Source organism: Colletes latitarsis, chromosome 11 (genome assembly GCF_051014445.1).
Source record: "Colletes latitarsis isolate SP2378_abdomen chromosome 11, iyColLati1, whole genome shotgun sequence".
NCBI classification, from domain to species: domain Eukaryota; kingdom Metazoa; phylum Arthropoda; class Insecta; order Hymenoptera; family Colletidae; genus Colletes; species Colletes latitarsis.
Window position 1 is genome coordinate 6508300 of NC_135144.1, and position 27105 is coordinate 6535404.

Here is a 27105-nt window from a genome sequence, read left to right on the forward strand (position 1 = left end):
GGTGACACGAAGGAAAAATATGAGACTTGAAAACATTGTTTACTTTATTATATACTCTTTTCATTCACGTAGTAGGTACATATCAGCATCTAAAATGCTTTTCACCGTATAGTCCATCGAAACCCCTGCGCATCTTTTATTCTCCCCTTTCTCGCTTTCGTTTTCTTTCACTCGCACTTGCGCGCGCTGATCTCACTTCCTCTCCCTTCGTTTCTTTCTCTCATTCGCACGCATACTCACTCACGCTAACATATCGTAATCGCATCTTTCCTACTTTTCGTCATACTCTAAATCAACATTCGCTCTTTTCCTCGTGTTCATAGATAAATAAATTATAGGCTAGTATGTACAAGATTTTAATAGATTTTCCTCTCTTACATAATAGTCATTTGTCACTTAACAGATTTATTCACCTTGTAAAGACTCTAGAAATATTGAGCTTGGTCTGGTCAGTATACGTCACATATTCCCATTAAGTTTTGTCGTTTCAATTAAATTATATGCGTGTGTATGTTTGTGTGTATATATACCACATTCTCGAAATTATTTTACTCGTCGCCTCGTGGTACCGAATATCTCTCTGTTCGATTGTGGTGCAGCTTTTCAAAAATGTAAATGATCGTGGGAGGGATGAGGGGCCGGGAGGAGAATTAAAAATTGCGCAAATTTTAGATCTACGGAAAAATTTGCAGAATTCTTAAGTAATGTTTCGATATCTTAAAATTAAAATTCTTCGTTTATACGTATGTATGTACATCTGGGTATTCGTGTGTCCGTGTATATATTATATGTATAGATATATCTGTTTGTAACAACAAATGTACAATTATTTAAATCTTATTAACAAAGATTTTATGCGAGGATGAGAAATATAGGACTACGTATTGCTCTGTAAATGAAAAGTATGCATAATTACAGAAATCGATAACGATTGAGGTTTCCAGGCGTAAGTCGTGTTTCACTGAAGAAAGTATTCCCACCTTTTGCCAACATCGCTAACTTTCTCGGGGATTAAACGACACAGTAATTCATTCGAAATCTAAAGAAGCTAACTGTAATGTTGGCGAAACATCGAATCAGTTTCCTCGAAGGACACGATTTACACCTGTAAGCTTCAGCCAGTATTACAGAAATTGATGATACGTTATGTCTATTCATTGTAGCAGACAAATTATTCAAAAGAATTGTTTTACGATCGAATAAACTTTTCGTGAAATCCTAGTGTGGAATAAGAGCTTAAATTTATCGCTTAATGTCCGTCCGGTGTACACAATTACACATTGAAATAGGTGCTTACATTTTAATTCTAAATATCCCAAGTATAATATCCTCTCAGGCACCTGTGATTATTTACAATTCAAGGGCTGAATAATTCGAATAAAATTTAAATTCCGAGCGAATTATTTATGGAGCAGAAATTTCACGAAAATCAATGAAAATTGTAAAATTTAATTGCAAAACTTAATTTATATACGACGGAAATGTTTTTCTAATTCAAACAAAAAGGAATCGTTAATGTTGAAATAAAAAAAGAGAAACATACAATAACTATTTTCAATTTTGTAAAATATTCTATTGAATCTTATTGAATCGTAAATTTATTAGAAAATGATAAGTAAAGTAGTAGTAAAGTTAATTTCCAATGATGAATTTCAATAAACTCGGCCTATCACTAATTCATTCGTTTTTGCAATTAAGAGGATAACTATACTTAGCCACTTATTGTGCATATTAGATGATAAAATAACTTAATCGATTGTTCCAGTTGAAATTGTAATCTGCTATTTGCGCATGGACAGGAGAAATTTGGTAGAACATTTGGAAATTAATAAATTCTAACAGCTGTGAGAACGGAAGAAGGAGGAAAAATTACTTATAATAATTATTCGTGTTACTGTTTCAAATTTTTGTTTAAATCCACGGACAAATCACGTTATGGAAATTAAATTTCATCTTCTATTGTTTTTACGCCGTGTATACTGAACATTACAAATTCAAAGTACTACTGACAATGGTAAAATCAGTAATTACTGTAAAAATTACTACGATCGATCATAATTAATGATATCGAAGGGTAACTAGAGGAATATAATATAAAATAATCGTAATTTGTACCATACACGCGATATCTCATGAGATAACACTATTTCTATGTATAGGGTGTCTCGTAATATGTAATATAGCCGAAAAAGTAGCAAATTTTTTAGCATTTGTTGGAAACATTTACCATAGATTGACGTTTCGAAGGAATGGATATCATTTAATTTTTATTTTAGGAGTGCATTAAAAGAATTGTTTACGCCGAGAATACTGCAATGTTTCCGTAATTGCATACAGGAAAATTGATGAATCAGAATTGCAACGCATTAACGTTTGCTCGAGCGTGTTTAATCGACCAACTCAATCCGTGTTATCAGAATTAACACTTTATAGCTTTATCAATGTTTGTAAATGCAGAACGATCCGTCTGACTGAAATTACAGAAAACCGATGTTTTCATATACCATCACGTAACAAATTTTATTTTACATGTATTTTTTAATAAGAAATCATCCCTTTTTCGATTACACTACGAATTACTGAACAACCTGTATAGTCGCGGGGTCGTTAGGGAACTTTCAGTTTTACCGAACTAATTTCCGGGATCTATTTGAACCCTTTGGCATCCAGTCCTTTACATGGACGATCAATGCTAAGTTATCGACAAAATTTAAGGCAGATAATCGCAAACTGACAATTAATTTTAAACAATACGGTGAATGTAGTCTCGCTAGTACGCGTCGCGTAACGTTTAGAAATATTTTCTTTATTCCTCGATAACAGTAGTTGAAAGGATTCGTAATTTATTATCTTTAGTTAAGTCTTTATAATAGATATGAGTATCTAAATATAAGTTTAAATCACTATGAACTTTAAAATTGGAGAAGAAAATCATAACGTTACTCGCTAGACACATTACAAGTATACGTACTTTATTTTCATTTCTCAAAATTATTATATGCATAAGTACTTTTATTAAATCAAGATTCTAGCGACGGGTGTAAAATTTTAATATCGTTTCAAGCGAAATAAATATCGTCGAAAAGAATCTTAGAACCTTGTTAATAGACGCGAAGAACATCGGTCTCGGCTCGAAAATGTGAAAGAAAAGAGGTGGTTATCGGTGGTCAAAGGCTCGTTAGAACTACACCACGACAAGTAATTGTCGTATCGGTGTATACATATAGAGAGAGAAAGAGAGCGTGAGAGAGAGAGAGAGAGAGGGCGCGAATAAAATGTAAATTACATTCATGATTTTACAGGCATAATGCTTAACGCGTTTTTGGCCTCGAGTCTCGACGCAGACGGCCAGGGTCATAGAAAAGGAACGATCTCCACGATTAAGACAAGATTACATCATAGTCTCGCTACAACTGGTCAAACTATCGAAGTCTAATTGTAAGTAAGGGCAATCATTTTCGCAAAAAGCTGCACTACCGGCTGCAGCCGGTTGGTTGCACCAGCCTTCGGGGTGCAATGTGCTCGTGAGGTAACACAGTACATCCAGGATCTCGTTAATACGCTAGGAACCCGGGCTGGAGCTTTCGCTGCTCCTCCGCCTAGATTCGAGTTCCTGAGCGAGCATCGCCACTTCCCAATTATTGTGCCCCCCCTGGTTCATTTCGTCCTCGTCGTCCTCGTCGTTACCGCTGTCGCTTCTCCCGGCCCTATAGTCCAGCTCGTCCTCCGATCTGCTGCTGTCGCTGTTCGATCCCAAGTCGATCGCCACCTCGTCCTTCCATAAGCTCTGAGGAACGATGGAGCTCGGTAGTTCTTGGAGCTCCAACGTCTCCTCTTCGGAATGCTCCTCCCAGGACCTCCTGTTATGAGAGGCGGACTCCATGGACGAGGAGGACCGCTTGTAATGGGAACGAGTGGTCAGAACAGTGTCCACCGAACCGTCTCTCATAAAAGGATGATCCTCCCGATCGTCGTCCAAATCCTCTTCCAACGAAGCGTCGTGTTCCGTGCTGTCCCCGAGCGATTCGTCCGCGTTTCGCTCTCTTTGCTCCAGTTCTTGTATCCTCGTTTGCAGCTGAGATATTATCTCGTCCCGTTTACGGATCTCCAGCTCCAACGACATGAACTGCCGCTCGAATTTCGACTGAATGTCCTCCTGAAATTTGCGTTACACGCATGAATTAACGCGACGGGAAACGTTTGTTGGAAGCTGAAGTTGAAATCATTTTTTAACCCTTAAGTGGATTATTGGGGCCGCTGCGGCTCTCCACAACTTTAAACTAATAATTGTTTAATATATTAGGTTGGGGGAAAAGAAATCCATCATTTTTCACCTACAGTGAGTGTAAAAAGTATTCGTACACTAGTCAATTTGAACAAAAACTTAGCAGAACTTTGTTTATTACATATTCTTAGAAATCTCTGGAACAAATCTCATTAACTACAAATTATTCATTTATAATTATTATGAAAATATTAACAAACTTCTAGAAATTGACCTAAAATATATGCGTAATAAGTATTCGTACAGTCTTTGATTCGTAACATTCTACATAGAACGAATACAAGATAATCCATGATATGTAAACATACTTAGCATCAGTATGTCTGGAGACGCTGTCGGTATAGGTAGTATCTTAAATTCAAACATTATCAACGAAATTATCAGTAAAATGGGACGAAAATGCAAGGAACCCTCTGAAGAAGAAAGGAAAATTGTTATAAATTTACATAATAAGTGTAAAACACTGAGTGAAATTTCTAAAGTTTTAAATAGACCGAGGTCCACGATTCAAGGAATCATTGACAGATATGGCGATCGAAAAACTGTAAAAAATAATCCAAGGAACGGACGTAAACGAATAGTAAATGAGTATACCGGCCGATGGATAATTCGAAAAATAAAGCAAAATCCAAAGATACCAACTGAACTTAAAAATGATCTGGACATTAATGTATGCAGTAGCACAGTGCGTAATTTTTTACGGGGTAGAGGATATCACGGCAGAGTAGCTGAAGAAATATTTCGTAAATGAAATTAATAGAAAGAAACGATTGCAATTCGCGAAAGAGTACGTTAATGTTCCTATGGAGTACTGGAACCGTATTATATTTACTGATGAGAGTAAAAACATATTTGGGTCAGATGGGCGATGTACAGTATGGCGGAAAAAAAATACCGAGTATGAGAAAAGAAATTTGAAGCCGACCGTAAAGCATGGAGGAGGATCAGTCACAGTTTGGGGCTGTATGAGTGCGAACGGGGTTGGATCCCTTCATTTTATCGATGGTATCATGGATCACAAAATGTACATCGATATTCTAAAAGAGCATCTTCAGGTTAGTGCAAATAAAACGAAACAAGATTTAAAAAATGCACTTTTAGAGGAATGGAACAAAATTTCTAGTACTATAGCCAAAAATTTAGTAAATTCAATGCCGCAAAGGCTTCAAGCGATTATACAATCTAAAGGAAATCCCACTAGATATTAAAATAGCAAATAGACTGATTTTTGTTACGTTTATGTACTAAAATCTATAGTTTTTGTTGTAAAATTAGAAGTGTACGAATACTTATTACACGTATATTTTACGCCAATTTCTGGAAATTTGTTAATATTTTCATAATATTTATAAATGAATAATTTGTAATTAATGACATTTGTTCCAGAGATTTCTAAGAATATGTATGTATGTTTTTGTTAACATATTTTTGTAATAAACAAAGTTTTGCAAAGTTTTTGTTCAAATTGACTAGTGTACGAATACTTTTTACACTCACTGTAGATAGCTGTAGTGATATATATTTCGTAAAGTATTGACCAAATAAATTGAGACTTGTGGTCGTTGGGAAAGTGACATTTTGTACTAAAAAAAATTCTTTTACAGTTTTTTGGTTGGTTGATTCAGTTGTGAGTTATAAGATGTAAAAGATAGAAGTTAGCAAAGAGAAAATTCGGTATAGTTCACAATTTTTCTTTGATAAAGGTGAAAATGCAAGCCAGGCGGTTGAAATTGTGAATGGTGTTTATGGCACCGATATTGTTACAGCCAATTATGCGCAATTTTGGTTTCGTCGATTGCGTTCCGATATTTTCGATGTTAAAGACGCACCTCGAATAGGTATTCCCGTGGTCGAAAATGTCGGAACAAGTTCACGTTCTGCCACCGTCGTCAGCCTTATATTCCAATTATTATTTAGTCGAAGAACTACCTTCAACATTGTGTGGCATTTGTTCGAACAAACGCGAAATTATTACGCAGTACGATCATGTGACGATGATTTGACGCATAATGTTGTTATTGTTTTTTTTTCATCAATAAAGAATAATTAATTTGTTATTCTTCGTATGAGAAATGACCAAGCATTAAGCTATGGATTACTAATTTATTCTCGACTAAATTCCTTATCCCATAATTATACCGTGTTAGTACTTCTTACGGTACAACCTGTACGATTTTCAATGTGAGTGACTGTATTTCTATCCGGTACCGAATAAAATTCTAAATTACGAAAGAAAGTCTTTTAAAGGAAAAAACGAGAACGTACCAGGCGAGCTTTAATAACTTCTCTGATACCAGACACCAGATCTCCTACATATTCCTCTTCTCGTGGCCGAGATACCATTTGCAGAATACCTCCGCTGCCCAAAGGACGGAAACTGAGTTTATTGGGCGGTGGCAGTGAGGCCTGCTCTTGGGTGTCGGACAACTGAGCCCCAAGTGGATAATTTCCTGGAATCTGCTCGGACGGCGGACTTTGCAGCGTATACTTATTAAACGTGACACTCTTCGAGAGCTTCGAATGTCGCGCGGCGTATCCTTCTATAGTCGGCGCCCTCATTAACTTCCTCAATTCAGCAGTGGCAGCCTCGCGATCCGGCGTGCTCGTCGCCGATGTTTCGGAACTGCCCGTCCTGCTACCGGCCGACAATTTCTTCAGAATGCTCTTCAAATTCCGCCTTTCCAGTGTCTCGTTCTCGGGCGACAGCTGATCCGTAGGCGACAATTGACCTCGTCGACTCTGAAAGATGCCCATTTATCCTAGAATTTTGTTTAGCGGAACTTTATCTGAATCAGTGAACTTCTGCCGGTACGATTTCGATCAAACATTTTTGTTAATACTAGGTTTACGGTACGCGTCAATTTGACGCATTCAAATTTTAAACTTAATGTTATAGGACTCATAAATATTATTTGTTAGCAATTTATGTTGAATTGAATTGATGTAATGATATGGATGCATACTCTAATTAAAAGAAAAAACTGCATTTCAATGCAACTGTAAATGTAGTGAATTATAATAAAAATATGCGCAATGAGTGTCCGTAAACCTAGTGTTAAAAACATAACATGTTTATTTACACTTACAGATTCTCGCATGACGACTTCGTCTCTAAAGTCCCGATAGAACATTTTTTATTTCCATTTAATTTTTGAACTTATAGGTCACTTCAAGGTCATGTAATGTACATATCTGAATTTATTTTTACATCAGATATACGATGAAATAAAGAACGTATACGCAAAAAAATATCGATAACCTTGTAAATATCGAAAAAATTACCTTAGAAAATAAATATTTTTTGCAATACAATGATTTTTTCAAATCATTCAAATAGCATACAAGATATTTTTTGTACCCCCATAATTAGAGGAGCTATTTAGGTGGACCAACCTGTATTAGGAGATATTTTAATTTAAATATTGCGAAATAGAGGCACAACTGCAGCTATGTTGTTTTTACCACTCACCAATGGAGTTCTAGTTTTACAGACGAGGTATACGGGTAGACCTTAACGGGTTGACCTTACTTCAATGTATTTTTTCGACCCATTTTTCTGGGACTCTAGAGCTCCATTACTATTACCAACAGGTTACACAATGAACTCAAGAAGAAGTGAGATAGAAAATGAATTAACAGACATTTAATTGTTTTTTAACGTAATGAAAGCTGTAGGGTTCCGAATTGGACATCAATCGATTAATTTCATTGGAAATATAAAATCATTAAATATGGCCTTTAGACCTCATCACAGTTTCTATCAACTATTCCATGCTGTCATTTCATTCTGTCATTCTTGGAGTACTACTGCTTTGATGAATTTCTTGGTGCTCCTTATGATTATAAAAAGATGCTTAACAATATTAGTATAAGCCTGAATAAGCAAACATTTATTCTTTTATTTCCTAATCTTGATATACACTCCTTCAAAGTCGAACATAATGTTAAGAAGATCGTGTTGCATCAAATTGTGAGGGGATCTTTCTAAGAAAGCTTTAGTCTTCGACTTCGTGATGGTTGGATTATGGTCATAGATGGTCAACAATGAGGTTGACATCAAGCGATCTAGTGAAGACCAAGGAAATGCCAGGAGGTAGGACCAATTAAATACGTTCACTATTGTAGGAGCTATGATTGTTTGAAAATTGGACAACTTTTATGGGGGTTTCTTCACTTTACGGGGTTAAAAAACAATTTTTCAAACATTCTTAGAATTTCTAAATATTTTCCACCAATATACGCGTTGTTTGCATTTCGAATCATTAAAATCCTTCTATCTGTTCAGGAGTTAAGATTTTTTATATATACGCATTCGGGGAAATATTTCTGGCCATACTTTATATTTTTGGTAAAGAATTTTTTTCTCAAAAATGCGTAGGATTTCGGGGCTATGTATATTTACAAGAAATAACTGTAATTGATCCCTACAATCAAAAATAATTTTTTCAGAATGATTTGAAATTTTTCAATTTCACCGAAAAGTTTCTGCACCTACCCTCTGTCGAGTTCTCTTAAAAATTCATTTCTGATTTGTAATAAATTTGTTTCACGTTCTACGGCCATGTTATTTAAAACTTTTTTGTAGATATCCATGAGTTCTATTACATAAATAAATTTTAATGAAATACAATCACTATTGTAGGAGTTATGGTCATTCGAAAATTGGACCATTTCAATAGGGGTTATTCTTAAAAATTTGTTTTTGATTTTTAATAAATTTGTTTGACACTCTACGGAAATGTTGTTTAATACTTTTTTGTAGATATCCATGAGCTCTACTATATAAATAAATTTCAATGAAATACACTCACTATTGTAGGAGTTATGGTCATTTGAAGGAGTTTGGTCTGTCATCTGATAATATTGAATTGCCTTTTTCAATCCCTCCCATAGTCTACTGATATGTATTTACGCACATACTGCAGCTGTCTGCCCATCAATACTAATTCAGTTTCTCAAATTGGGTCACGATAGTTCATAAGGTGTATAAGGTCTACTCGTATACCTCGTCTGTGCTAGTTTTAATCAGAATTTTATCGATATTTTAGATTAGATTTCATTGTTAGATTATGTATTACGTTTTGCTTGAATTTCTGTGCAAAGGTTATCTGTAGTAAACATAATAATACATAAAATAGTACAGATAAATCCTACCCTTCAATCTCTATCACTTTCTAGAGGAAAATACCCCTTGTAATTAAAACAAAAACATGGCTGCATTTGTACCACAACTCCGCAATATTTAAATTAAAATATCTCCTAAAGTAAAGGTTTTTCGGTACAACTAATTTTATATTTCCTTATAGAGAATGATATTCTGAATCGATTCGTGTATCAAAAAATATATGACTCCATTTAAAAACATGTAATACATAATTTAACAACGTCGATTATAACAATATGATGAAATTCTGATTAAAACTAGAACTCCATCGGCAAGTAGTAAAAAAGACATGGCGGCAGTTGTGTAAGTAAACCGCAATATTTAAATTAAAATATCTCCTAATATACTATATACTTTCTTATAGAAAATGACAAGCTAAATTAGTGTATCAAAAAATATATAATTTCATTTAAAAAAACAAACTTGATTTTCAAATTTCATCTACGCCTTCACGTACAAAAATAATAATTACATCAAATAACGACCGCCTCAAAACCATTCAAGTTTTGTCTTTTTTAATGCAACCAGCAGTTCAAACGGTTTACGGTGATACGATATACCGTTGGAATGTTCACAATTCGCTGACGAATCGGAAGAACTTGAGAAAAGTGAAACGCGCGCGTACCTGATTCAGTTTCTTTAATTTCCTTGCGTACTCGATGGCGCAGGCTTCCGAATGACTTCTCGTTAGATTCCCGTCGAACTCGAGGTCGGTGTTTTCGCCACAATCGAGGCTGGAACTTCGTACCGCTCTCTCGAGTTCCGCCAACTTCTGTCTCTCGTTAAGTATCTTGAGCTTCTTGACGAACGGCAGACCGCAGTACTCAGGCGAGAGATCGTCCACGGACGCGTACATTTTAGTTTGCTGTCTCAGATGCACAAGACTTTGCCTGATGTGCAGTCGTCTGTTTGGCGGGCTCCTCTGCGGGGAGTTCTCTTTATTCGTTAACGATGCGTCTTTAAGCATGGCCCAGGGTTTCTTGGCATTGGTGCCGTTCGTGGTCTCCGCGACGGAGGTTGTCGGTGGTTTGGTCGTCTGATCGACGGAGACTTGCGTGGGCGACTGTTTCGGCGGCTGCTTCAACGCTGGTTTGGGCGACAGTTCTTTGGTCTCTTCCGGTATGACGTTCTTAGGAAGCAGAGGCTCCTTTGTGGGCGCTTCCTTGTCGGCTTGGGCTTCTTGCTCGTTCTTCGCTTTCAACAGTAGTATTCTTTGGAGGAAAGGTAAATTTGGATTGGTCGGGTTCTGAGCCTCTTGTGGCGGCGGTTGCGGCTCTGGCACGTGCACCGGCGTTTCCATCAAGTTACGGCGTTCCTCGCGTTCCTCCTTCTCCTTTAGTAATCTCAGTCTAGCGAGCAGCGGCAAACCAGCGCCCAATGGCGACACAGGTGGCTCGTGAACGTTCGACGCTGACGGTTCTTGAGTGTCGTCGAACTTTTGTTGTCTTTTCAACGTCGCCGCTTTTGGCGTCAACGGCTGCAGCTCGAGGCTCTCCTCCGGCCTGGTATTTCGTCTACTCTTCCGTAACACGTTTTTCAAACCCTTCACGTCGCTCTTTAACTTCTCAACGATCCTCTTCCCGGTGCTGTTGTCCGACGAATCGTGACCAGGCGATGTTGGCTGCCGCGTCGCTCTTGCCACTTTCTGCGCTTCCATCAGCCGTTTCCTCCCGAGATTCTGAAGAATCTCTTGCGCTTCCGGATAATCCTTCATTGCCGCAAGAACGTCCTCGCGCGAAAGACTGAACAGCTCGGAGTAACCTACCGAACGAACATCGGCTGTGCGTCTGCAATTGCGAGTTTCTTTGTCAAAAGTAACACGGGGCAATTTTAATAATTTATACTTTATCGTACCCATTTTCATAAATTTTATTTATAATTTAAGAGAACAGTATCACGTGAAACCTCAACAAAATTGATTATTTCCTTATTTCAGTTTTTCAAAGTATTCAGGGTGTTCGGCCATTCCTGGGAAAAATTTTAATAGGGGATTCTAGAGGCCAAAATAGAACGAAAATCAAGAATATCAATTTCTTGATTGAGGCTTCTTTAAAAAGTTATAGAAACATTTCCGACCACACTGTATATTTTCGGTAAAGAATTTTTAATCGAAAATGCGTAGGTTTTCGGGGGTATATGTAATGACCAAAAATGATTGTAATTGCCTCCCCGCAACTGAAAATAATTTTTCTAAAACGATTTGAAACTTTTTTTTTCTGTCGAAAAATTTCACACCTCGAATTTTTTTCTGGAAAGTGGGTAGGATTTCGGGGGTATGTCTATTCACCAAAAATGATTGTAATTGACCCCTGCAATTGAAAATAATTTTTCCAGAACAATTTGAAAAAATTTTTTTCCGCCGAAAAATTTGGACAGCTACCCCCTGTCGATTTTTCTTAAAAGTTCCTTTTTCATTTTTAGTAATTTTGTTTGACGCCCTACAGAAAAGTTGTCTAATACTTTTTTGTAGGTACCCATGAGCTCTACTTCAGAAAACAGTTTCATTGAAATATATTCACAATTGTAGGAGTTATGGCTGTTTGAAAATTGGACCATTTTTATGAGGTTTTTCTCATTTTGCGGGGTCAAGGACCAATTTTTCGAATATTTTTGCGATTTGTACATATTCTCCACCAAAATACGCGTAGTTTGCTTTTTTAAACGTTAAAATCGTCCAGTCCGTTCAGAAGTTATGACAATTTAAAGATTCGCATGAAATTTCGGGGTACCATTTTTGGCCTCACATTAGATTTTCGGTAAGGAATTTTTTTCTCGAAACTGAGTAGGATTTCGGGGGTATATGTAATGACCAAAAATGATTGTACTCGACTCTTGCAACCGAAAATATTTTTTTTAGAACGATTTGAAATTTTTTAATTTCGTCGAAAAATTTCAGCACCTACTCGAATTTTTTTCTCGAAAGTGAATAGGATTTTGGAGGTATATCTATTCACCAAAAATGATTGTAATTGACCCCTGCAATTGAAAATACTTTTTCCAGAACAATTTGAAAAAATTTTTTTCCGCCGAAAAATTTGGACAGCTACCCCCTGTCGATTTTTCTTAAAAGTTCCTTTTTCATTTTTAGTAATTTTGTTTGGCGCCCTACAGAAAAGTTGTCTAATACTTTTTTGTAGGTACCCATGAGCTCTACTTCAGAAAAAAGTTTCATTGAAATATATTCATAATTGTAGGAGTTATGGCTGTTTGAAAATTGGACCATTTTTATGGGGTTTTCCTCATTTTGCGGTGTCAAGCACCAACTTTTCGAATATTTTTGCGATTTGTACATATTCTGCACCAAAATACGCGTAGTTTGCTTTTTTAAACATTAAAATCGTCCAATCCGTTCAGAAGTTATGACGTTTTAAAGATTTGCATGAAAATTCGGGCAGACATTTCTGGCCATAAATTATATTTTCGGTAAGGAATTTTTTTCTCGAAACTGAGTAGGATTTCGGGGGTATGTCTGTTGACTAAAAATGCTTGCAATTGACCCCTGCAACTAAAAATAATTTTTCCAAGACGATTCGAAAGTCTTTTTTTTCACCCAAAATTTTCAGCACTTACTCGAATTTTTTTCTCGAAAATGGGTAGGATTTCGGAAGTATATGTATTCACCGAAAATGATTGTAATTGACCCCCGCAAGCGAAAATAAATTTTCTAGAACGATTTGAAATTGTCGAATTTAATTGTTAATAACTTTTTAACGAAGCCTCCATCAACAAATTGATATTCTTGATTTTCGTCTTAGTTTGGCCTCTAGAATCTCCCATTAAGATTTTTCTTAGGAGTGGCCAAACATCCTGTATATTTGTGTTAATTCGAAGTTAATAAACAAACCTTATTAATAAAATTGTGTTTTACTTCATCAGAGAATGAAATATCTCATTAGAAGGTGACACTTATTTCTTAATAACAATTTGCCCCACGACGGGGTAAGAAGTTCCGCTTCGACTAATTACAAGAAACTAGTTTTTATGAAAAACTTATTGCAATGTATTAAATTTGTACTGCAAATTTTAAAATAGAATAAATTTAACAATAAGTTAGTCACGAGTGAAAGAAGTAACTACATTATTTCCTAGTCATTTTTTATGTTTTCTCAAATTGGAACTTCTAGTCCCGATCCCCCCAACACACATTCGTGTACCAGCAATGTGAATACTTAATGAACAACGTTCGACCTTTTCGATGCAAGTAAGTGCTTTTTTCTTTTTTAATATTTTATTCTGGCCTTCTGAACGAAATAGTGACTGTAAATTAAAATTTCTAAGGAGATTGTTAGTCAGAATTTATTATACAGGGTGTTCGGTCACCCCCGGGAAAAATTTGAATGGGAGATTCTAGAGGCCAAAATACGACGAAAATCAAGAATACCAATTTGTTGATGCAGGCTTCGTTAAAAAGTTATTAACAATTAAATTCAAAAATTTCAAATCGTTCTGAAAAAATTATTTTCGGTTACGGGGGTTAATTACAATCATTTTTGGTGAATACACATACCTTCGAAATCCTATTCACTTTCGAGAAAAAAAATCGGGTAGGTATTGAAATATTTCGGCGAAAAAAAATTTTTCAAATCGTTCTAAAAAAATTATTTTCGGTTGCGAGGGTCAATTATAATAATTTTTTGTCATTACACATACCCCCAAAATCCTACGCACTTTCCAGAAAAAAATTCCTTACCAAAAATCTAATTAGGTGCTTTTTATCGACGAAAAAAAAATTTCAAATCGTTCTGGAAAAATTATTTACGGTTGCAGGGGTCAATTACAATTATTTTTGATTATGAGTCATATCATTGAAATCCTATCCACTTTTGAGAAAAAAATTCGAGTAGGTGCTGAAATTTTTCGGCGAAATTAAAAAATTTCAAATCGTTCTGGAAAAATTATTTTCGGTTACGGGGTTCAATTGCAATCATTTTTGGTGAATAGACATATCCCCGAAATCTTGCGCATTTTCGAGAAAAAAATTCAGTACGGGCGGTACTTTAAACGTTAATAACTTTTTAACGAAGCCTCCATCAACAAATTGGTATTTTTCATTTTCATCTTATTTTGGCCTCTAGAATCCCCCATTAAAATTTTTCCCAGGGGTGGCTGAACACCCTGTATACAATTGCTCACGCTAGTATTCGTATACTATATGCGATAATTCATTGTACTTGTTTCTTACGAATTCTTCCCATTTATTTTTACCAAATGTTGTTTATTACACTGTGTTAGTCCCATTTAGCAGTTTTCTTTTTATTTTTCATTTATTAAAAGAATACTTCTCATTTGTAGTCCTATGTAACAGTAGATACTTGTAAAATATACTTTATCGATAAAAATATTTGACAATTTTATTATCTAAGTTGGACAAGATCGACTTTTTGATAGTTACAAAACGAGTCGGTACTTCGTACATGTTAATTATTCAACAGTAGCTTAAGGCTATCTTTGCTTTACTTTAAATTCGTGATACTCTTAGGTTTTGTGATTTAATTAAGTCTACTCGACTGTGGGACAAAGTCGAAGAAAGTTCATTTTCAGTTCGTCTCTTTATCAAAGAGGATTACTCTCAGATTGAAATATTAAACCGAACAATAGCATATTTAGATAATATGCTTTCGCATACTTTACAAGTTGATAATTAGTCGGCACTGTCGTAAATCTCCTTTTACGTAATTTATTGATATTGGTTGAAAAAAAAAATTTTTTTTCATACGTAATCATCTCGTTGCAGATATAATGAAGGAAAAAAATACACGTTGCTGTTTTTTTTTTATGGAAATGATTCAAGGATTTTCTCTTGCGTTGAAAATAAATCGAACAATTTTTAAAAATTGATCCATCGACGCCTCTGGGAGCCGTAGAGATAGGAAATAATTTTCGAAATATGTTGCGTCCAGATATACAAATAGTGAAACGAGAAAGTAGGACGAGCTATATATGTCAGGGTTATGAAACGAGAAAAATGAAAAAAGGACAAAGTTGAAAGGTGGTTTTATCGATTCAATTCTTTAAGCGTTATCGCATTTTCATCGCAGCAGCAGTTTCAACTGTGCATTTCCTGGATAAATTTCCGTAGTTTCGATTCATATACCGTATAAAGCGGTCACGGAACTTGCACGTCATACGTTCGCGAAATTTTCAGTCAGTTAATTTTCTGGCAAACAAAATAACGAGGTGGAAATAACTTTTCCCATTTGTCAGTCACTATCCAAATTTTTGTTTGTACGTTCCATATTTGAACTATTATATTAGGAATTTTACGCTCTCGAGTAATTACTTCAAATAAATTTTTTATGCATCCGATAGAAACTACATTCTTTATGACTTTTTAAAACTTTAACATTAGTTATTTATCATTATATTAAATTAAGATATCGCAGGAGTAAATTGCAATATTTTGCAAGTATTTTTATAAGGGTTAATTCGTCAGATATTGGAATAATTTATTAAAAAGTGTGTTTCAAACGCAATTTCGTACACGTGGTTTTTCTTGAAGTATTTTAAAAGTGCAAGATGGAAAGTGTGGGCGATACTCGGTTCAGAAATAAGGCAGTGAGTAGTTGAAATTGCTTACTTATTTAATCCGTCCAGATTGAGTATTCCAATCTCTCCAAAGAAGTCCCCGGCTTTCATAGTAGTTAAAACTCGGCCCGTTTCGCTAATTACCTCTAAAATTCCGTCCGCTATTATGAACATTTCTCTGGCTACTTCACCCTTCCGACATATTGAATCGCCAGGCGTGAATATGTAAGCCTTCATCTTTAGGACAAGGTCGTGCAGAAATTCGGGTTGACATTCCTGAAAAACAGAAAAAGATGTTGGCGTCAACAATTCCCTGTATACTTGATTACTTTTTTTTTGCTAATTTCTCGCGAATAGAGAACAATTTCATAAATTGTTCGTTCGAAATCGTTTTGCGTTTCTTTCGTTAGTTACCTTCTGATATGGCGGACTGAGAGTCATAGTGTAAGTCCACATTCTTCAAATTTGAGTTAACACTGGATTTGAAACCTTCAAGCTGTCTTTTATTTATCATCAAAATCGATTTAATTATAAGTTCATACTTTGCCGAGAAATGGCGAAACTTTTGTTTGTCACTAAACAAAGTTAGCAAAGCATTTCGAACCATAATGGTGTAAGTCTACCTTATACCATTCATCTTGTCTGGTAAAGCATATCTTGATGAGGTACGTGGCAGGAGTTGAACAGGGTAAGAAGAAATACTTTAGCTGAGATAACCTTTTATAAGAAAACTATTTCGATAGATCTGGCTCATGTGTCGCAAGACTAGTAACAAAATCAATGTACTAACAAAATCAAGGAGACGCATCTGCTTGCATTATGGTGGCGCCCCCACCGATCGACTACGTGGCGCTCTCGATCTATAATCGACTTCAATAGCATATTAAAGAGCATAAAAAAAAATATGTGGTTATCTACATATAGTGATGCATGCACGGTATACAGAGTGTTCGACCACCCCGGGGAAAAATTTTAATGGGAGATTCTAGAGGCCAAAATAAGACGAAAATCAAGAATACCAATTTGTTGATGGTGGCTTCGTTAAGAAGTTATTAACGTTTAAAGTTCCGCTAATACTGAATTTTTTTCTCGAAAGTGGGTAAGATTTCGGGAGTATGTCTATTCACCGAAAATGATTGTAATTGACCCCCGCAACTGAAAATAATTTTTTCAGAACGATTTGAAACTTTTCAATTTCACCGAAAAATTTGGGCACCACCCCTTTGTCGATTTTTCTTAAAAATTCGTTTATGATTTTTAATAATTTCGTTTGACGTCCTACAGAAAAGTTGTTTAATACTTTTTTATAGGTACCTATAGGCTCTACTTAAAAAAAAAGTTTCATTGAAATATATTCACTATTGTAGGAGTTATGGCTGTTTGAAAATTAGACCATTTTTATGGAGTTTTTCTAACATTACGGGGCCAAGGAACAACCTTTCCAATATTTTTACGATTTGTACATATTCTACACCAAAATAAGCGTAGTTTGTTTTTTGAAAAATTAAAATCGTCCAATCCGTTCAGGAGTTATGACGTTTTAAAGATTCGCATGAAAATTCGGGCAGACATTTCTGGCCAGAAATTATATTTTTGGTAAGGAATTTTTTTCTCGAAAATGGTTAGGATTTCGAGGGTATGTCTATTGACCAAAAATTATGATAATTGGTCCCTGCGATCAAAAATAATTTGTTTAGAACGATTTAAAATTTTTTAATTTTGTTGAAAAATTTCACACCTTCTCGAATATTTTTCTCCAAACTGGGTAGGATTCCCGGGGTATATCTATTCATCAAAAATGATTATAATCGACCCTTGAAATCGGAATTCGGGGATATGTGTATTCATCAAAAATGATTGTAATTGACCCCCACAACCGAAAATAATTTTTCCAAAACGATTTGAAATTTTTTAATTTAATTGTTAATAACTTTTTAACGAAGCCTCCATCCAGAAATTGGTATTCTTGATTTTCGTCTTATTTTGGCCTCTAGAATCTCCCATTAAAATATTTCTCAGGGGTGGTCGAACACCCTGTATGCGATCTGGTACTTCGTACAACACGAAATACGAAAAAAATTACAAATATAAAATCTTTCTTTATTATGAAAAAATCAAAATTCCAATTTATCCGTATTTTGTACATGGATGTGTAGTTTCTCTGTACAAATGGAGAATAAACAATTATTTATATACAACGAGAAAAATAAGAAAATGTGCTATTTTTTAACATATTGTTTAAACAAATAAAAGTTTTGCAAATCTCTTTACACTATCAAATTTGCCGTTTAAAAACATAAATTTCATCCATTTGAGGCACACCCCTATCTCTAATAGTTTCCGAAATATTCAACAAAGTATGTTTTGAACTCCCAACTTTGAGGGCTGATTTCAACCCATTAAAGTGAATGTTAGCAGCTACAAAAAAATACGTTTCTAATAGATTTATGAGAACTACATAATAGCGAAGTTTCATCAAAATTGGAGATTTACACCTCGGGATGGTTCCTTGTCAGGATCGTACTTAGGATATAACAGTAGAATTAATAGATCGTAAGTTTATGATATCTGGTCACTCGTATCTTCCGAACGATTTAGATTTCGGAGTAATTGAGAAAGCTTTCCGTAATAAAACTATTTATGTTCCTAATGATTGGTAAACAGCGATAAGAAGTGCTAAGCGACAAAATAAAGGGTATAGCCGAATAAGGAGGTTAAATGTGTCCCCAGGCCAAATTGAACGTGCGATGGGTCATTCGATAGCTTATCGAAACAAAACCCTGTGTGCCAATTTTTAACCAGAAATCTTGACGATGGGGGTCAACCAATTTACATTATCTCCTTCGACGTTTTTCTTCCTTCTTGTTACAGCTTTTTTAAGAGCCTCAGTGCTACAAAAGTCATCGTTCTGCATTCTTATGGCTATAAAATAGCACCGAGGCTCTTGAAAAAATAACCATAAGAATGGTACAGAATGCTATAAAATAACACTGAGGCTCTTGAAAAAGTAGCCATAAGAATGCAGAACGATGACTTTTGTAGCACTGAGGCTCTTGAAAAAGCTGTAACAAGAAGGAAGAAAAACGTCGAAGGAGATAATATAAATTCGTTAAAAATGAAATGATTTCGCTATCAAAAAGACAGGCCATGTATAATACATTATAAATATAGTCTAAACGAAAATATCCTATTCAATGAACTTAATATAAAATCGAACAGGCAAGGTCGACCAGTGGCTCCAGACGAAATTGTTCAGGAGAAATTATACGAAAATGGACAACGTGAAATTAATTATTTAAAAAACAGGGATATGTTGCTTTCATTAAAATATATCTCAACTATACATCATTACTTTTTTAACGCTATTAAGAGCTACAAGGAAGTCCAAGGTTATGGTCCATCTTTTTTTTTTTGACGAAACAGAAGATGATATAAATAATTTATAATTCTATATTATTAATACTTCTAAATAAAAATTAAAGAACATATTATATTATACATATAATGTTGTACGTTAAAAATTATTATTCATTAAAAGTGTATTCATTATTTTTCACTCTAGAATTTAAACATCCTTCGATTATTTTCATAAACAGATATTTTTCAACATGTTTCTGAGCTTGTAGAAGTGTTTCTGTAACTTTAATATGTGTTTGGTTTTTTTTAAAATAACGAACGTAAAACAGCTAAAATGTGACTTACACTACTATGGCTCTCAATCCGCCATATCATTTTAGAATAATATTAGTTTTTCGTAATGTTTGTAAGTTGTGGATAAGGAGTGAACAGATTACAACTTTCTGTTAAATTGTTTAATATTCTAAGTGTCATGATAACTGACTTGTTAATTGTGGGATTTGGGGCGCGATAGTCAATTATGAACTCGATAGATAATACTTACGTTATGAGACATTTATGCATTCGTATATTGAATTATCTTAGATTTATAGAGTCTGACAGCAAAGTTGGTCATCATTCGAATCATTTTGAATAGATATTTATGTGAATAAATTCGTTTTAGTTGAATATTTCATCCGTATTTCATTCAATTTTTGAATTATCTTAAGTTTATAGAGCCTGGCAGCAAAGTTGGTCATCATTCGAATCATTTTGAATAGATATTTACCTGAATAAATTCGTTTTAGTTGAATATTTCATCCGTATTTCATTCAATTTTTGAATTATCTTAAGTTTATAGAGCCTGGCAGCAAAGGTGGTCATCATTCGAATCATTTTGAATAGATATTTATCTGAATAAATTCGTTCTAGTTGAATATTTCATCCGTATTTTAATTTTTTGTTATCCATACCATTTTCGAATTAGCTCTTGGGGGGGGGGGGGGCAATCTTTAAAGGGCGATTTTCCCCCTTAAAATTGAGTTACTGTAAAAAATATTTTTTGGTTGTATTTTAAGGGGACCAGGCAGTCAGATTGAACCCTTTTGTAAAAGTTTATTAAAAAAAAAAAAAAAAAACGGTTAAGTATAAATAATTTCCCTTTTATACGATGTTTTGGTAGCTTAAAATGTATATGAATACAAATTTTGTATTGCAAAATCTTGTTAAACAACCATGTAGTGACCACTTAAACAAATACAAATTATTTTTGTTTTCCAGTGATTTCTCGAATGTATCAAACGGCAAAATAGTCGGAATAACCCTTGTTTTGCATCGAACCTATTTAAACATTAACAAAAATTATAATTATGAAAATAGGGCATTAAATACGGAAAATGGAGATTTTAAGGTAAAAAACTTGTCATATAAATTTTTCTTCTGGAAATTAGGTTTATACTGAGAATCAGTGTATAAAGGAATATTTTCTACGTATGTAAAAAAAATGAAATCACTGCAAAATGAAATGAAAACAAATTTTCGAGAATAACGCGTTTAAAGTTTCGAGAAACTTTTGATTGCTTTAACTATTACATATCAATTTTAAAAAATTCCAACAGAATAATACGATATATTACGATAATAATACTTCTATTAATTCGGTTCTCTTTGGATCTATTTTTCATATCCATTTGGAATTTGTTTAAGCGCCGCTCATTTTTTTCCTCGCACATTGCCTCCACGCACTGTCCAATTGCGATACCCAAATTTTGCAAAAATTGTAATAATGATTTTGCGTCATTAGTGAAAATACGTATCGATAAATAGGCTGCAATTTCCACAATTTTTGTTCCGCTGAATAATGTTTTTGGAGCAATTTTCTAGACTGAATTATTAAAGCTTTCGTTTGCATCCTGTGTATAGTCACCAATACAGAGAATTCGGCCACTCCTGGGAAAAATTTTAATGGGAGATGAAAATCAAAAATACCAATTTGTTGATGGAGGCTTCGGTAACCCCTTAACGTACGATTTAATTCCAAATAATTTTTGAAACGTGTACTATTTAATCTTGTTTAAATTGGTTCGTATATGGAATGACCACGGAAAAAAACAGATTTGTTTTACGAATATATCGTGAATGTAAACATCTGTTGATTTTAATATACAGGGTGTTCGGCCACCTCTGGGAAAAATTTTAATGGAGGATTCCAGAGGCCAAAATAAGACTAAAATCAAGAATACCAATTTGTTGATGGAGGCTCCGTTAAAAAGTTATTAACAATTAAATTCAAAAACTTCAAATCGTTCTGGAAAAATTATTTTTGGTTGCAGGGGTCAATTAGAAGCATTTTTGGTGAATAGACATATCCCTGAAATCCTACCCACTTTCGAGAAAAAAATCGGGTAGGTGTTGAAATTTTTTGGCAGAAAAAAAATTTTTCAAATCGTTTTAAAAAAATTATTTTCGGTTGCAAGAGTCGATCGCAATTATTTTTGGTCATTACATATACCTCCGAACTCCTACTCAGTTTCGAGAAAAAAATTCCTTACCAAAAATATAATTTATGGCCAGAAATGTCTGCCCGAATTTTCATGCAAAGCTTTAAAACGTCATAACTTCTGAACGGATTGGACGATTTTAATGTTTAAAAAAGCAAACTACGCGTATTTTGGTGGAGAATATGTACAAATCGCAAAAATATTGGAAAAGTTGATCCTTGACCTCGTAAACTGAGAAAAATCCAATAAAAATGGTCCAATTTTCAAACAGTCATATCCCCGAAATCCTACTCATTTCCTAGAAAAAAATTCGAGAAAGTCTGAAATTTTTCGACAAAATTAAGAAATTTCAAATCGTTCTGAAAAAATTATTTTCGATTGCGGCGGTCAATTACAATAATTTTTTATGAATAGACCTATCCCCGAAATCCTACCCACTTTCTAGAAAAAAATTCAGTACGGGCGGAACTTTAAACGTTAATAACTTTTTAACGAAGCCTCCATCAACAAATTGGTATTCTTGATTTTCGTCTTATTGTGACCTCTAGAATCTCCCATTAAAATTTTTCCCAGGGGTGGCCGAACACTTTGTATAATAATATGACTGTTTGAAAAACTGTAACAAAATTTGATTTTATTCGTTTCAAGTGTCTGAGATGAATTATAATTTTTTTTTGTTTTAGTAAGAATACAATGGAACTCCATTTAAAATATTGGGTTGTTCGGAAAGTAATTTCGTTTTTTTTCTTTATGAAAAGGTACAATGTTCTTATAATATATAAATATTTTACTGAATTATGTACTGGCCATTTTGGTCCAACACATTTTGCCATCTTCCTGGTAGTTACATGATTCCATACTCATCAAATTTCTGAGCTTTATTTATATAAAAGTGGTGCAAGTGATTTTCGACATCGTCGCTTTAAGGGAGTATTGCTGTCTAGGCTGTCATTTATTCGGTCTTTTTTTGTGATTTTTTTTTAACGACAGGTAGGTTGTTTTGTATTGACATTTGCAGATATATTTATTCGTCTTATAGGTATGTACAGTATTTTTTGCATCAAAAAATATTAAAAATTGCGAGAGTTATAGCTTCTTGTTAAAAAAAAAACGCATTTAAACTGGCTTACATGATATTTCAAGATTTAGCAGACCGATTGACTTCAAATTTGGAGAGAATATTCAGCAGACACGCCTTTATAGCTGGAACTAGAGATTTAAAAAAATATTGAGTTTTACTATTTTTTTTGATACGCTAAAGACAAAAGAACGATTAACAAATAGAAATTCGAAACTTGAAGCGTCGCCATTTCTTTATTTATCAGGATTTTGACTTCACCCTAGTTCTTGCTATAACTACAACCTTCCTTATGAAGATACTTTAACCCCCTCTGTTTCAAATTAGCGGCTCGGCTGGAATTCTGGAAGCCATTGGAGCACCTTTTCCAAAAGAGCCATTAAATAAGAAGTTATAATTTCCACGATTTTTAATATTTCTGCATGAAAAAAATATTGTACATGCTTATAAAATAAATAAATATATCTACAAAGTCCCAGTACAAAACAGCCTATCTATCATTAGAAAAACAATCACAAAAAGGGCCGTGAAATTGACAGGCTAGACAGCAATACCTCCTTAAGTAAATATGTGTGCCTCTAGAATCTCCCGTTAAAATTTTTCTCAGGGCTGGCTGAAGACCCTGTATAGTCACCAATACATCGCTCAAGTAGCTTCTCATTGTTCAAGACTTTATAAATGGGTAAAATTACTTTAAAAACATCATCGGGAAGTGCTGGTTTATGTTTATAGCTGTCCAAATTATGTTAGGCCTCTGCTTTGTCTGCCGCTTGACTAACTGTTCCCGACACCTTCGATTTCTGCGCTCATTTTCATCTCCCAAATCCTTATTTTTCACCTCAACATCTTCTTTGGCATTTAATTTCTGAATAGTATTACTTTCGAAAACAAAACTGAAAAAAAAGTCGATTTTCTGACTGCGTGGTCCCCTTAAGGAGGTATTGCTGTCTAGACTGTCAATTTCATGGCCCTTTTTGTGATTTTTTTTCTAATGATAGGTAGGCTGTTTTGTACTGGGACTTCGTAGATATATTTATTTATTTTATAAGCACGTACAATATTTTTTTCATGGAAAAATATTAAAAATCGTGGGAATTATAACTTCTTACTTAATGGCTCTTTTAGAAAAGGTGCTCCAATGGCTTCCAGAATTCCAGCCGAGCCGCTAATTTGAAACAGAGGGGGTTAAAGTATCTTCATAAGGAAGGTTGTAGTTATAGCAGGAACTAGGGAGAAGTCGAAATCCTGATAAATAATGAAATGGCAACGCTTCAAGTTTCGAATTTCTATTTGTTAATCGTTCTTTTGTCTTTAGCGTATCAAAAAAAAAATAGTAAAACTCAATATTTTTTTAAATCTCTAGTTCCAGTTATAAAGGCGTGTCTGCTGAATATTCTCTCCAAATTCGAAGTCAATCGGTCTGCTAGATCTTGAAATATCATGTAAGCCAGTTTAAATGCGTTTTTTTTTTAAACAAGAAGCTATAACTCTCACAACTTTTAATATTTTTTGATGAAAAAAATACTGTACATACCTATAAGACGAATAAATATATCTGCAAATGTCAATACAAAAGAACCTACCTGTCGTTAAAAAAAAATCACAAAAAAAGGCCGAAGAAATGACAGACTATACAGCAATACTCCGTTAAGCCTACCAAGTTTCGTTTGAATCGTGGTCTTTTCTTGTTTTAAGGAAAAATGCCTGTTTAAGTGGTGATAGATTGCACACAATCGAGTATTTTCACGCATATTAATCAATATGACGTTGGACACAAAGTGACTGAAATTAGCAACCCTCTTATTGATTCCTTGACGACGACCTTGTGGTTTCTGGTCTCGTACGTGATATTAAGAGAAGGCTATCTCAAAGTATATTACCGGATGCTTGTCATTGTCAAAGGCACACAGGGGCACACACGCTCACGCTCACGCTTGTTAAGAATAAATAATTATCGGAAATCTAAGTGTGACGTAATTCATTCAAACACGCAACCCTTTTATTACTATTTTTTATCTAGATATTCTCTTGTTGCCTCTTTTTCCTTTTCTATTCACGAGTCCATCCAACAGTTTGCCATTCATGGTTGCGATTCAACATGGCGAACAAGATTCTTTAATTATAGTCTCTTCGACGAATTAAGAAACGAGACAATCCATGAATTTTTATACGTTTATTTATTCAAAACATAAAAATGTTCCGTTCCTCAGAAATTAATTAAAATAATCATTTTTAAATTTTATCGAACTCCTAAATTATTCATAGCACCGTATTTCACTTTACAGTGATTTTTATTAATTCCGTGACATTAAAAGGTAATTGACTTTGCGAATTACTGCATTTAAAAAATTTCTTCTAATAATTGTCGTTTCTTTCGATCGACGAGTGTAAAATTAGAGCGAATTTAAAGTGAGATTGAAAACGAGTTTCCTTTTGTATTTCTTCTCTTCGCCTCTTTTCGTCGGGTCTGCTGAAGATGGTTCGGAATCGTCTCAGAATAATGGAAATTCTTCGGATATTATTTCCACGATGATGTCTGAAGTTCTTTCCCCTTTGGCTGGAAGATCTCCGATCTCCTTTTCGAGGCTGTTCTCGCGTCATTCCGTGGTTTCTCGACCGCATCCGGACAGACAATCCCGTGCTTCTGATAAACGAGCGGTTTTGCAACGGACATGCTCGAAGATCGAGGAAAAAATGTCGTCCGTGATACCTTACAGTGCCAGATATTTTCGATATCAACCGTTATCCGAATCTAGGACGAACATTTTTGTCGCGTTTCCGTGAAACGTCTCCCTCGTTTCTCGTGTCATGCTCGAATTCGATTTCGAACTAAAATACAGAGACTCCGAAGGGGCTATAAGAGAGTCCAATAAAACCACAACATTCATCTTAACCTTGAAATTTAGAGTGAAAAATAAAATTTCTACGTCTTCGAATACTTTTCTAACTTTTTATCTCTTTTTATCAATAGAATATACGGGAAATAAAAATTTGACCTCGTATTACATGACTTATAACAAATATCATTCGCTTCAGAAAAGTGCGATAAACACATTTTTTTTCGTCCAAGTACCAAACTCTTTCATCGCGCCATTTTACGAGTCCCTTTTGGCGCGCAATTTCCGACATCTAGGAGAAGTTAAATTACAGTTCGCAATTATTCTGCGAATGTAACGAACGTTGACGCGAAAATTCGTTCCGCAAATCACTTTTCGACGCTCGTATAGGTAGAGCGCGCGAAACTTTTACAGTTTCCGACGGTAACATTTGCTGTTTCCGTCCTTGTACAATGGAATTCGTTGGTTTTCATATTTTATAGTTCCAAAGTTTGGCATCGCGAGCGTCCCTGCTTCGCACAGGTGTCACGTTGAGACATTTTTTTCTTTAACTCAAACGTGCGCTCCTTTTCTTTTTACTAGGAAATATTCCACGCGCGGAATACGGAATTTTCAAAATTCCGCAACTCCTCGAATACTTCAAGCGCCACGCGTTCATTATTCGATGTATCAATACAATTTCTCGTTTCTAGCCTAACAACTTCTTAACTTACAGTAAGGAGCATAAATGAACCAATGACCACAAATTTTGTGTAAATTTTTATTTATCGTTAAGAATGTGGAAGAATATTAAGAAATAAATATTACAGTAATTTTTAACATATTTAGAAGTAACATAAGAAAGTTTTTCAATAATTAATGTCTCCTGGTTTAGCAATGGCAAAGAAAATGGATTGACTCGGTTTTGCACCTGTCAGTAAAAGGAATGTTTACGTGGAATGTTCTAGCAGTATGTTTACAGCTAGCGGCTTGGAATGTTTACAAAATGTTATTGTACGTCTTAGCACTCAGTTTACCGCAATCAGTCGAACGGAAAGGCACGGAAGTGAAGTAAGAATAAGTATGAAGTCAATTGCTCCAAAAGTGTTTAAAAAAAGTCATTTTTTTTTTAATGGCGGTTTGTCAACGCGTCAGACGGCGAAAAATTGCTGTGTTAGTCAATCGACAGTGCAGAGAATAAGAAAAAAAATACTGTAAAGGTATATTACTTAATGTTGGAGGAAGAATTATACGGTTTGTCACATCTGGTGAACCATGGCTGCACAATTATTAAAAGAAGATACGAATATACAAATAAGTAAAAGGACAGCACGAAGGACCCTCAAACAAGCTGATTTTAGAAGCATTAAGAAGAAAAAGAAGCCAATGTTATCAAAGAA

At 34.7% G+C, this 27105-nt stretch overlaps 1 protein-coding gene across 5 annotated transcripts in view; it reads right to left on the reverse strand.

Moving 5' to 3' along the window:
• Positions 1 to 43: 43 nt before the first annotated feature.
• The window catches only part of LOC143347966 (uncharacterized), a 240932-nt gene continuing 213870 nt past the window's right edge, over positions 44 to 27105 (reverse strand). For all 5 annotated transcript variants that reach the window (XM_076777655.1, XM_076777654.1, XM_076777659.1 and 2 more), the window contains 4 exons: positions 16027 to 16250; positions 10075 to 11236; positions 6551 to 7024; positions 44 to 4156 (listed from right to left, as the gene is read on the reverse strand). In XM_076777655.1, coding sequence (XP_076633770.1) covers positions 3563 to 4156; positions 6551 to 7024; positions 10075 to 11236; positions 16027 to 16250 — 2454 coding nt within the window. In that variant the 3' untranslated portion in view covers positions 44 to 3562. The remainder of the gene's footprint in view (positions 4157 to 6550; positions 7025 to 10074; positions 11237 to 16026; positions 16251 to 27105) is intronic.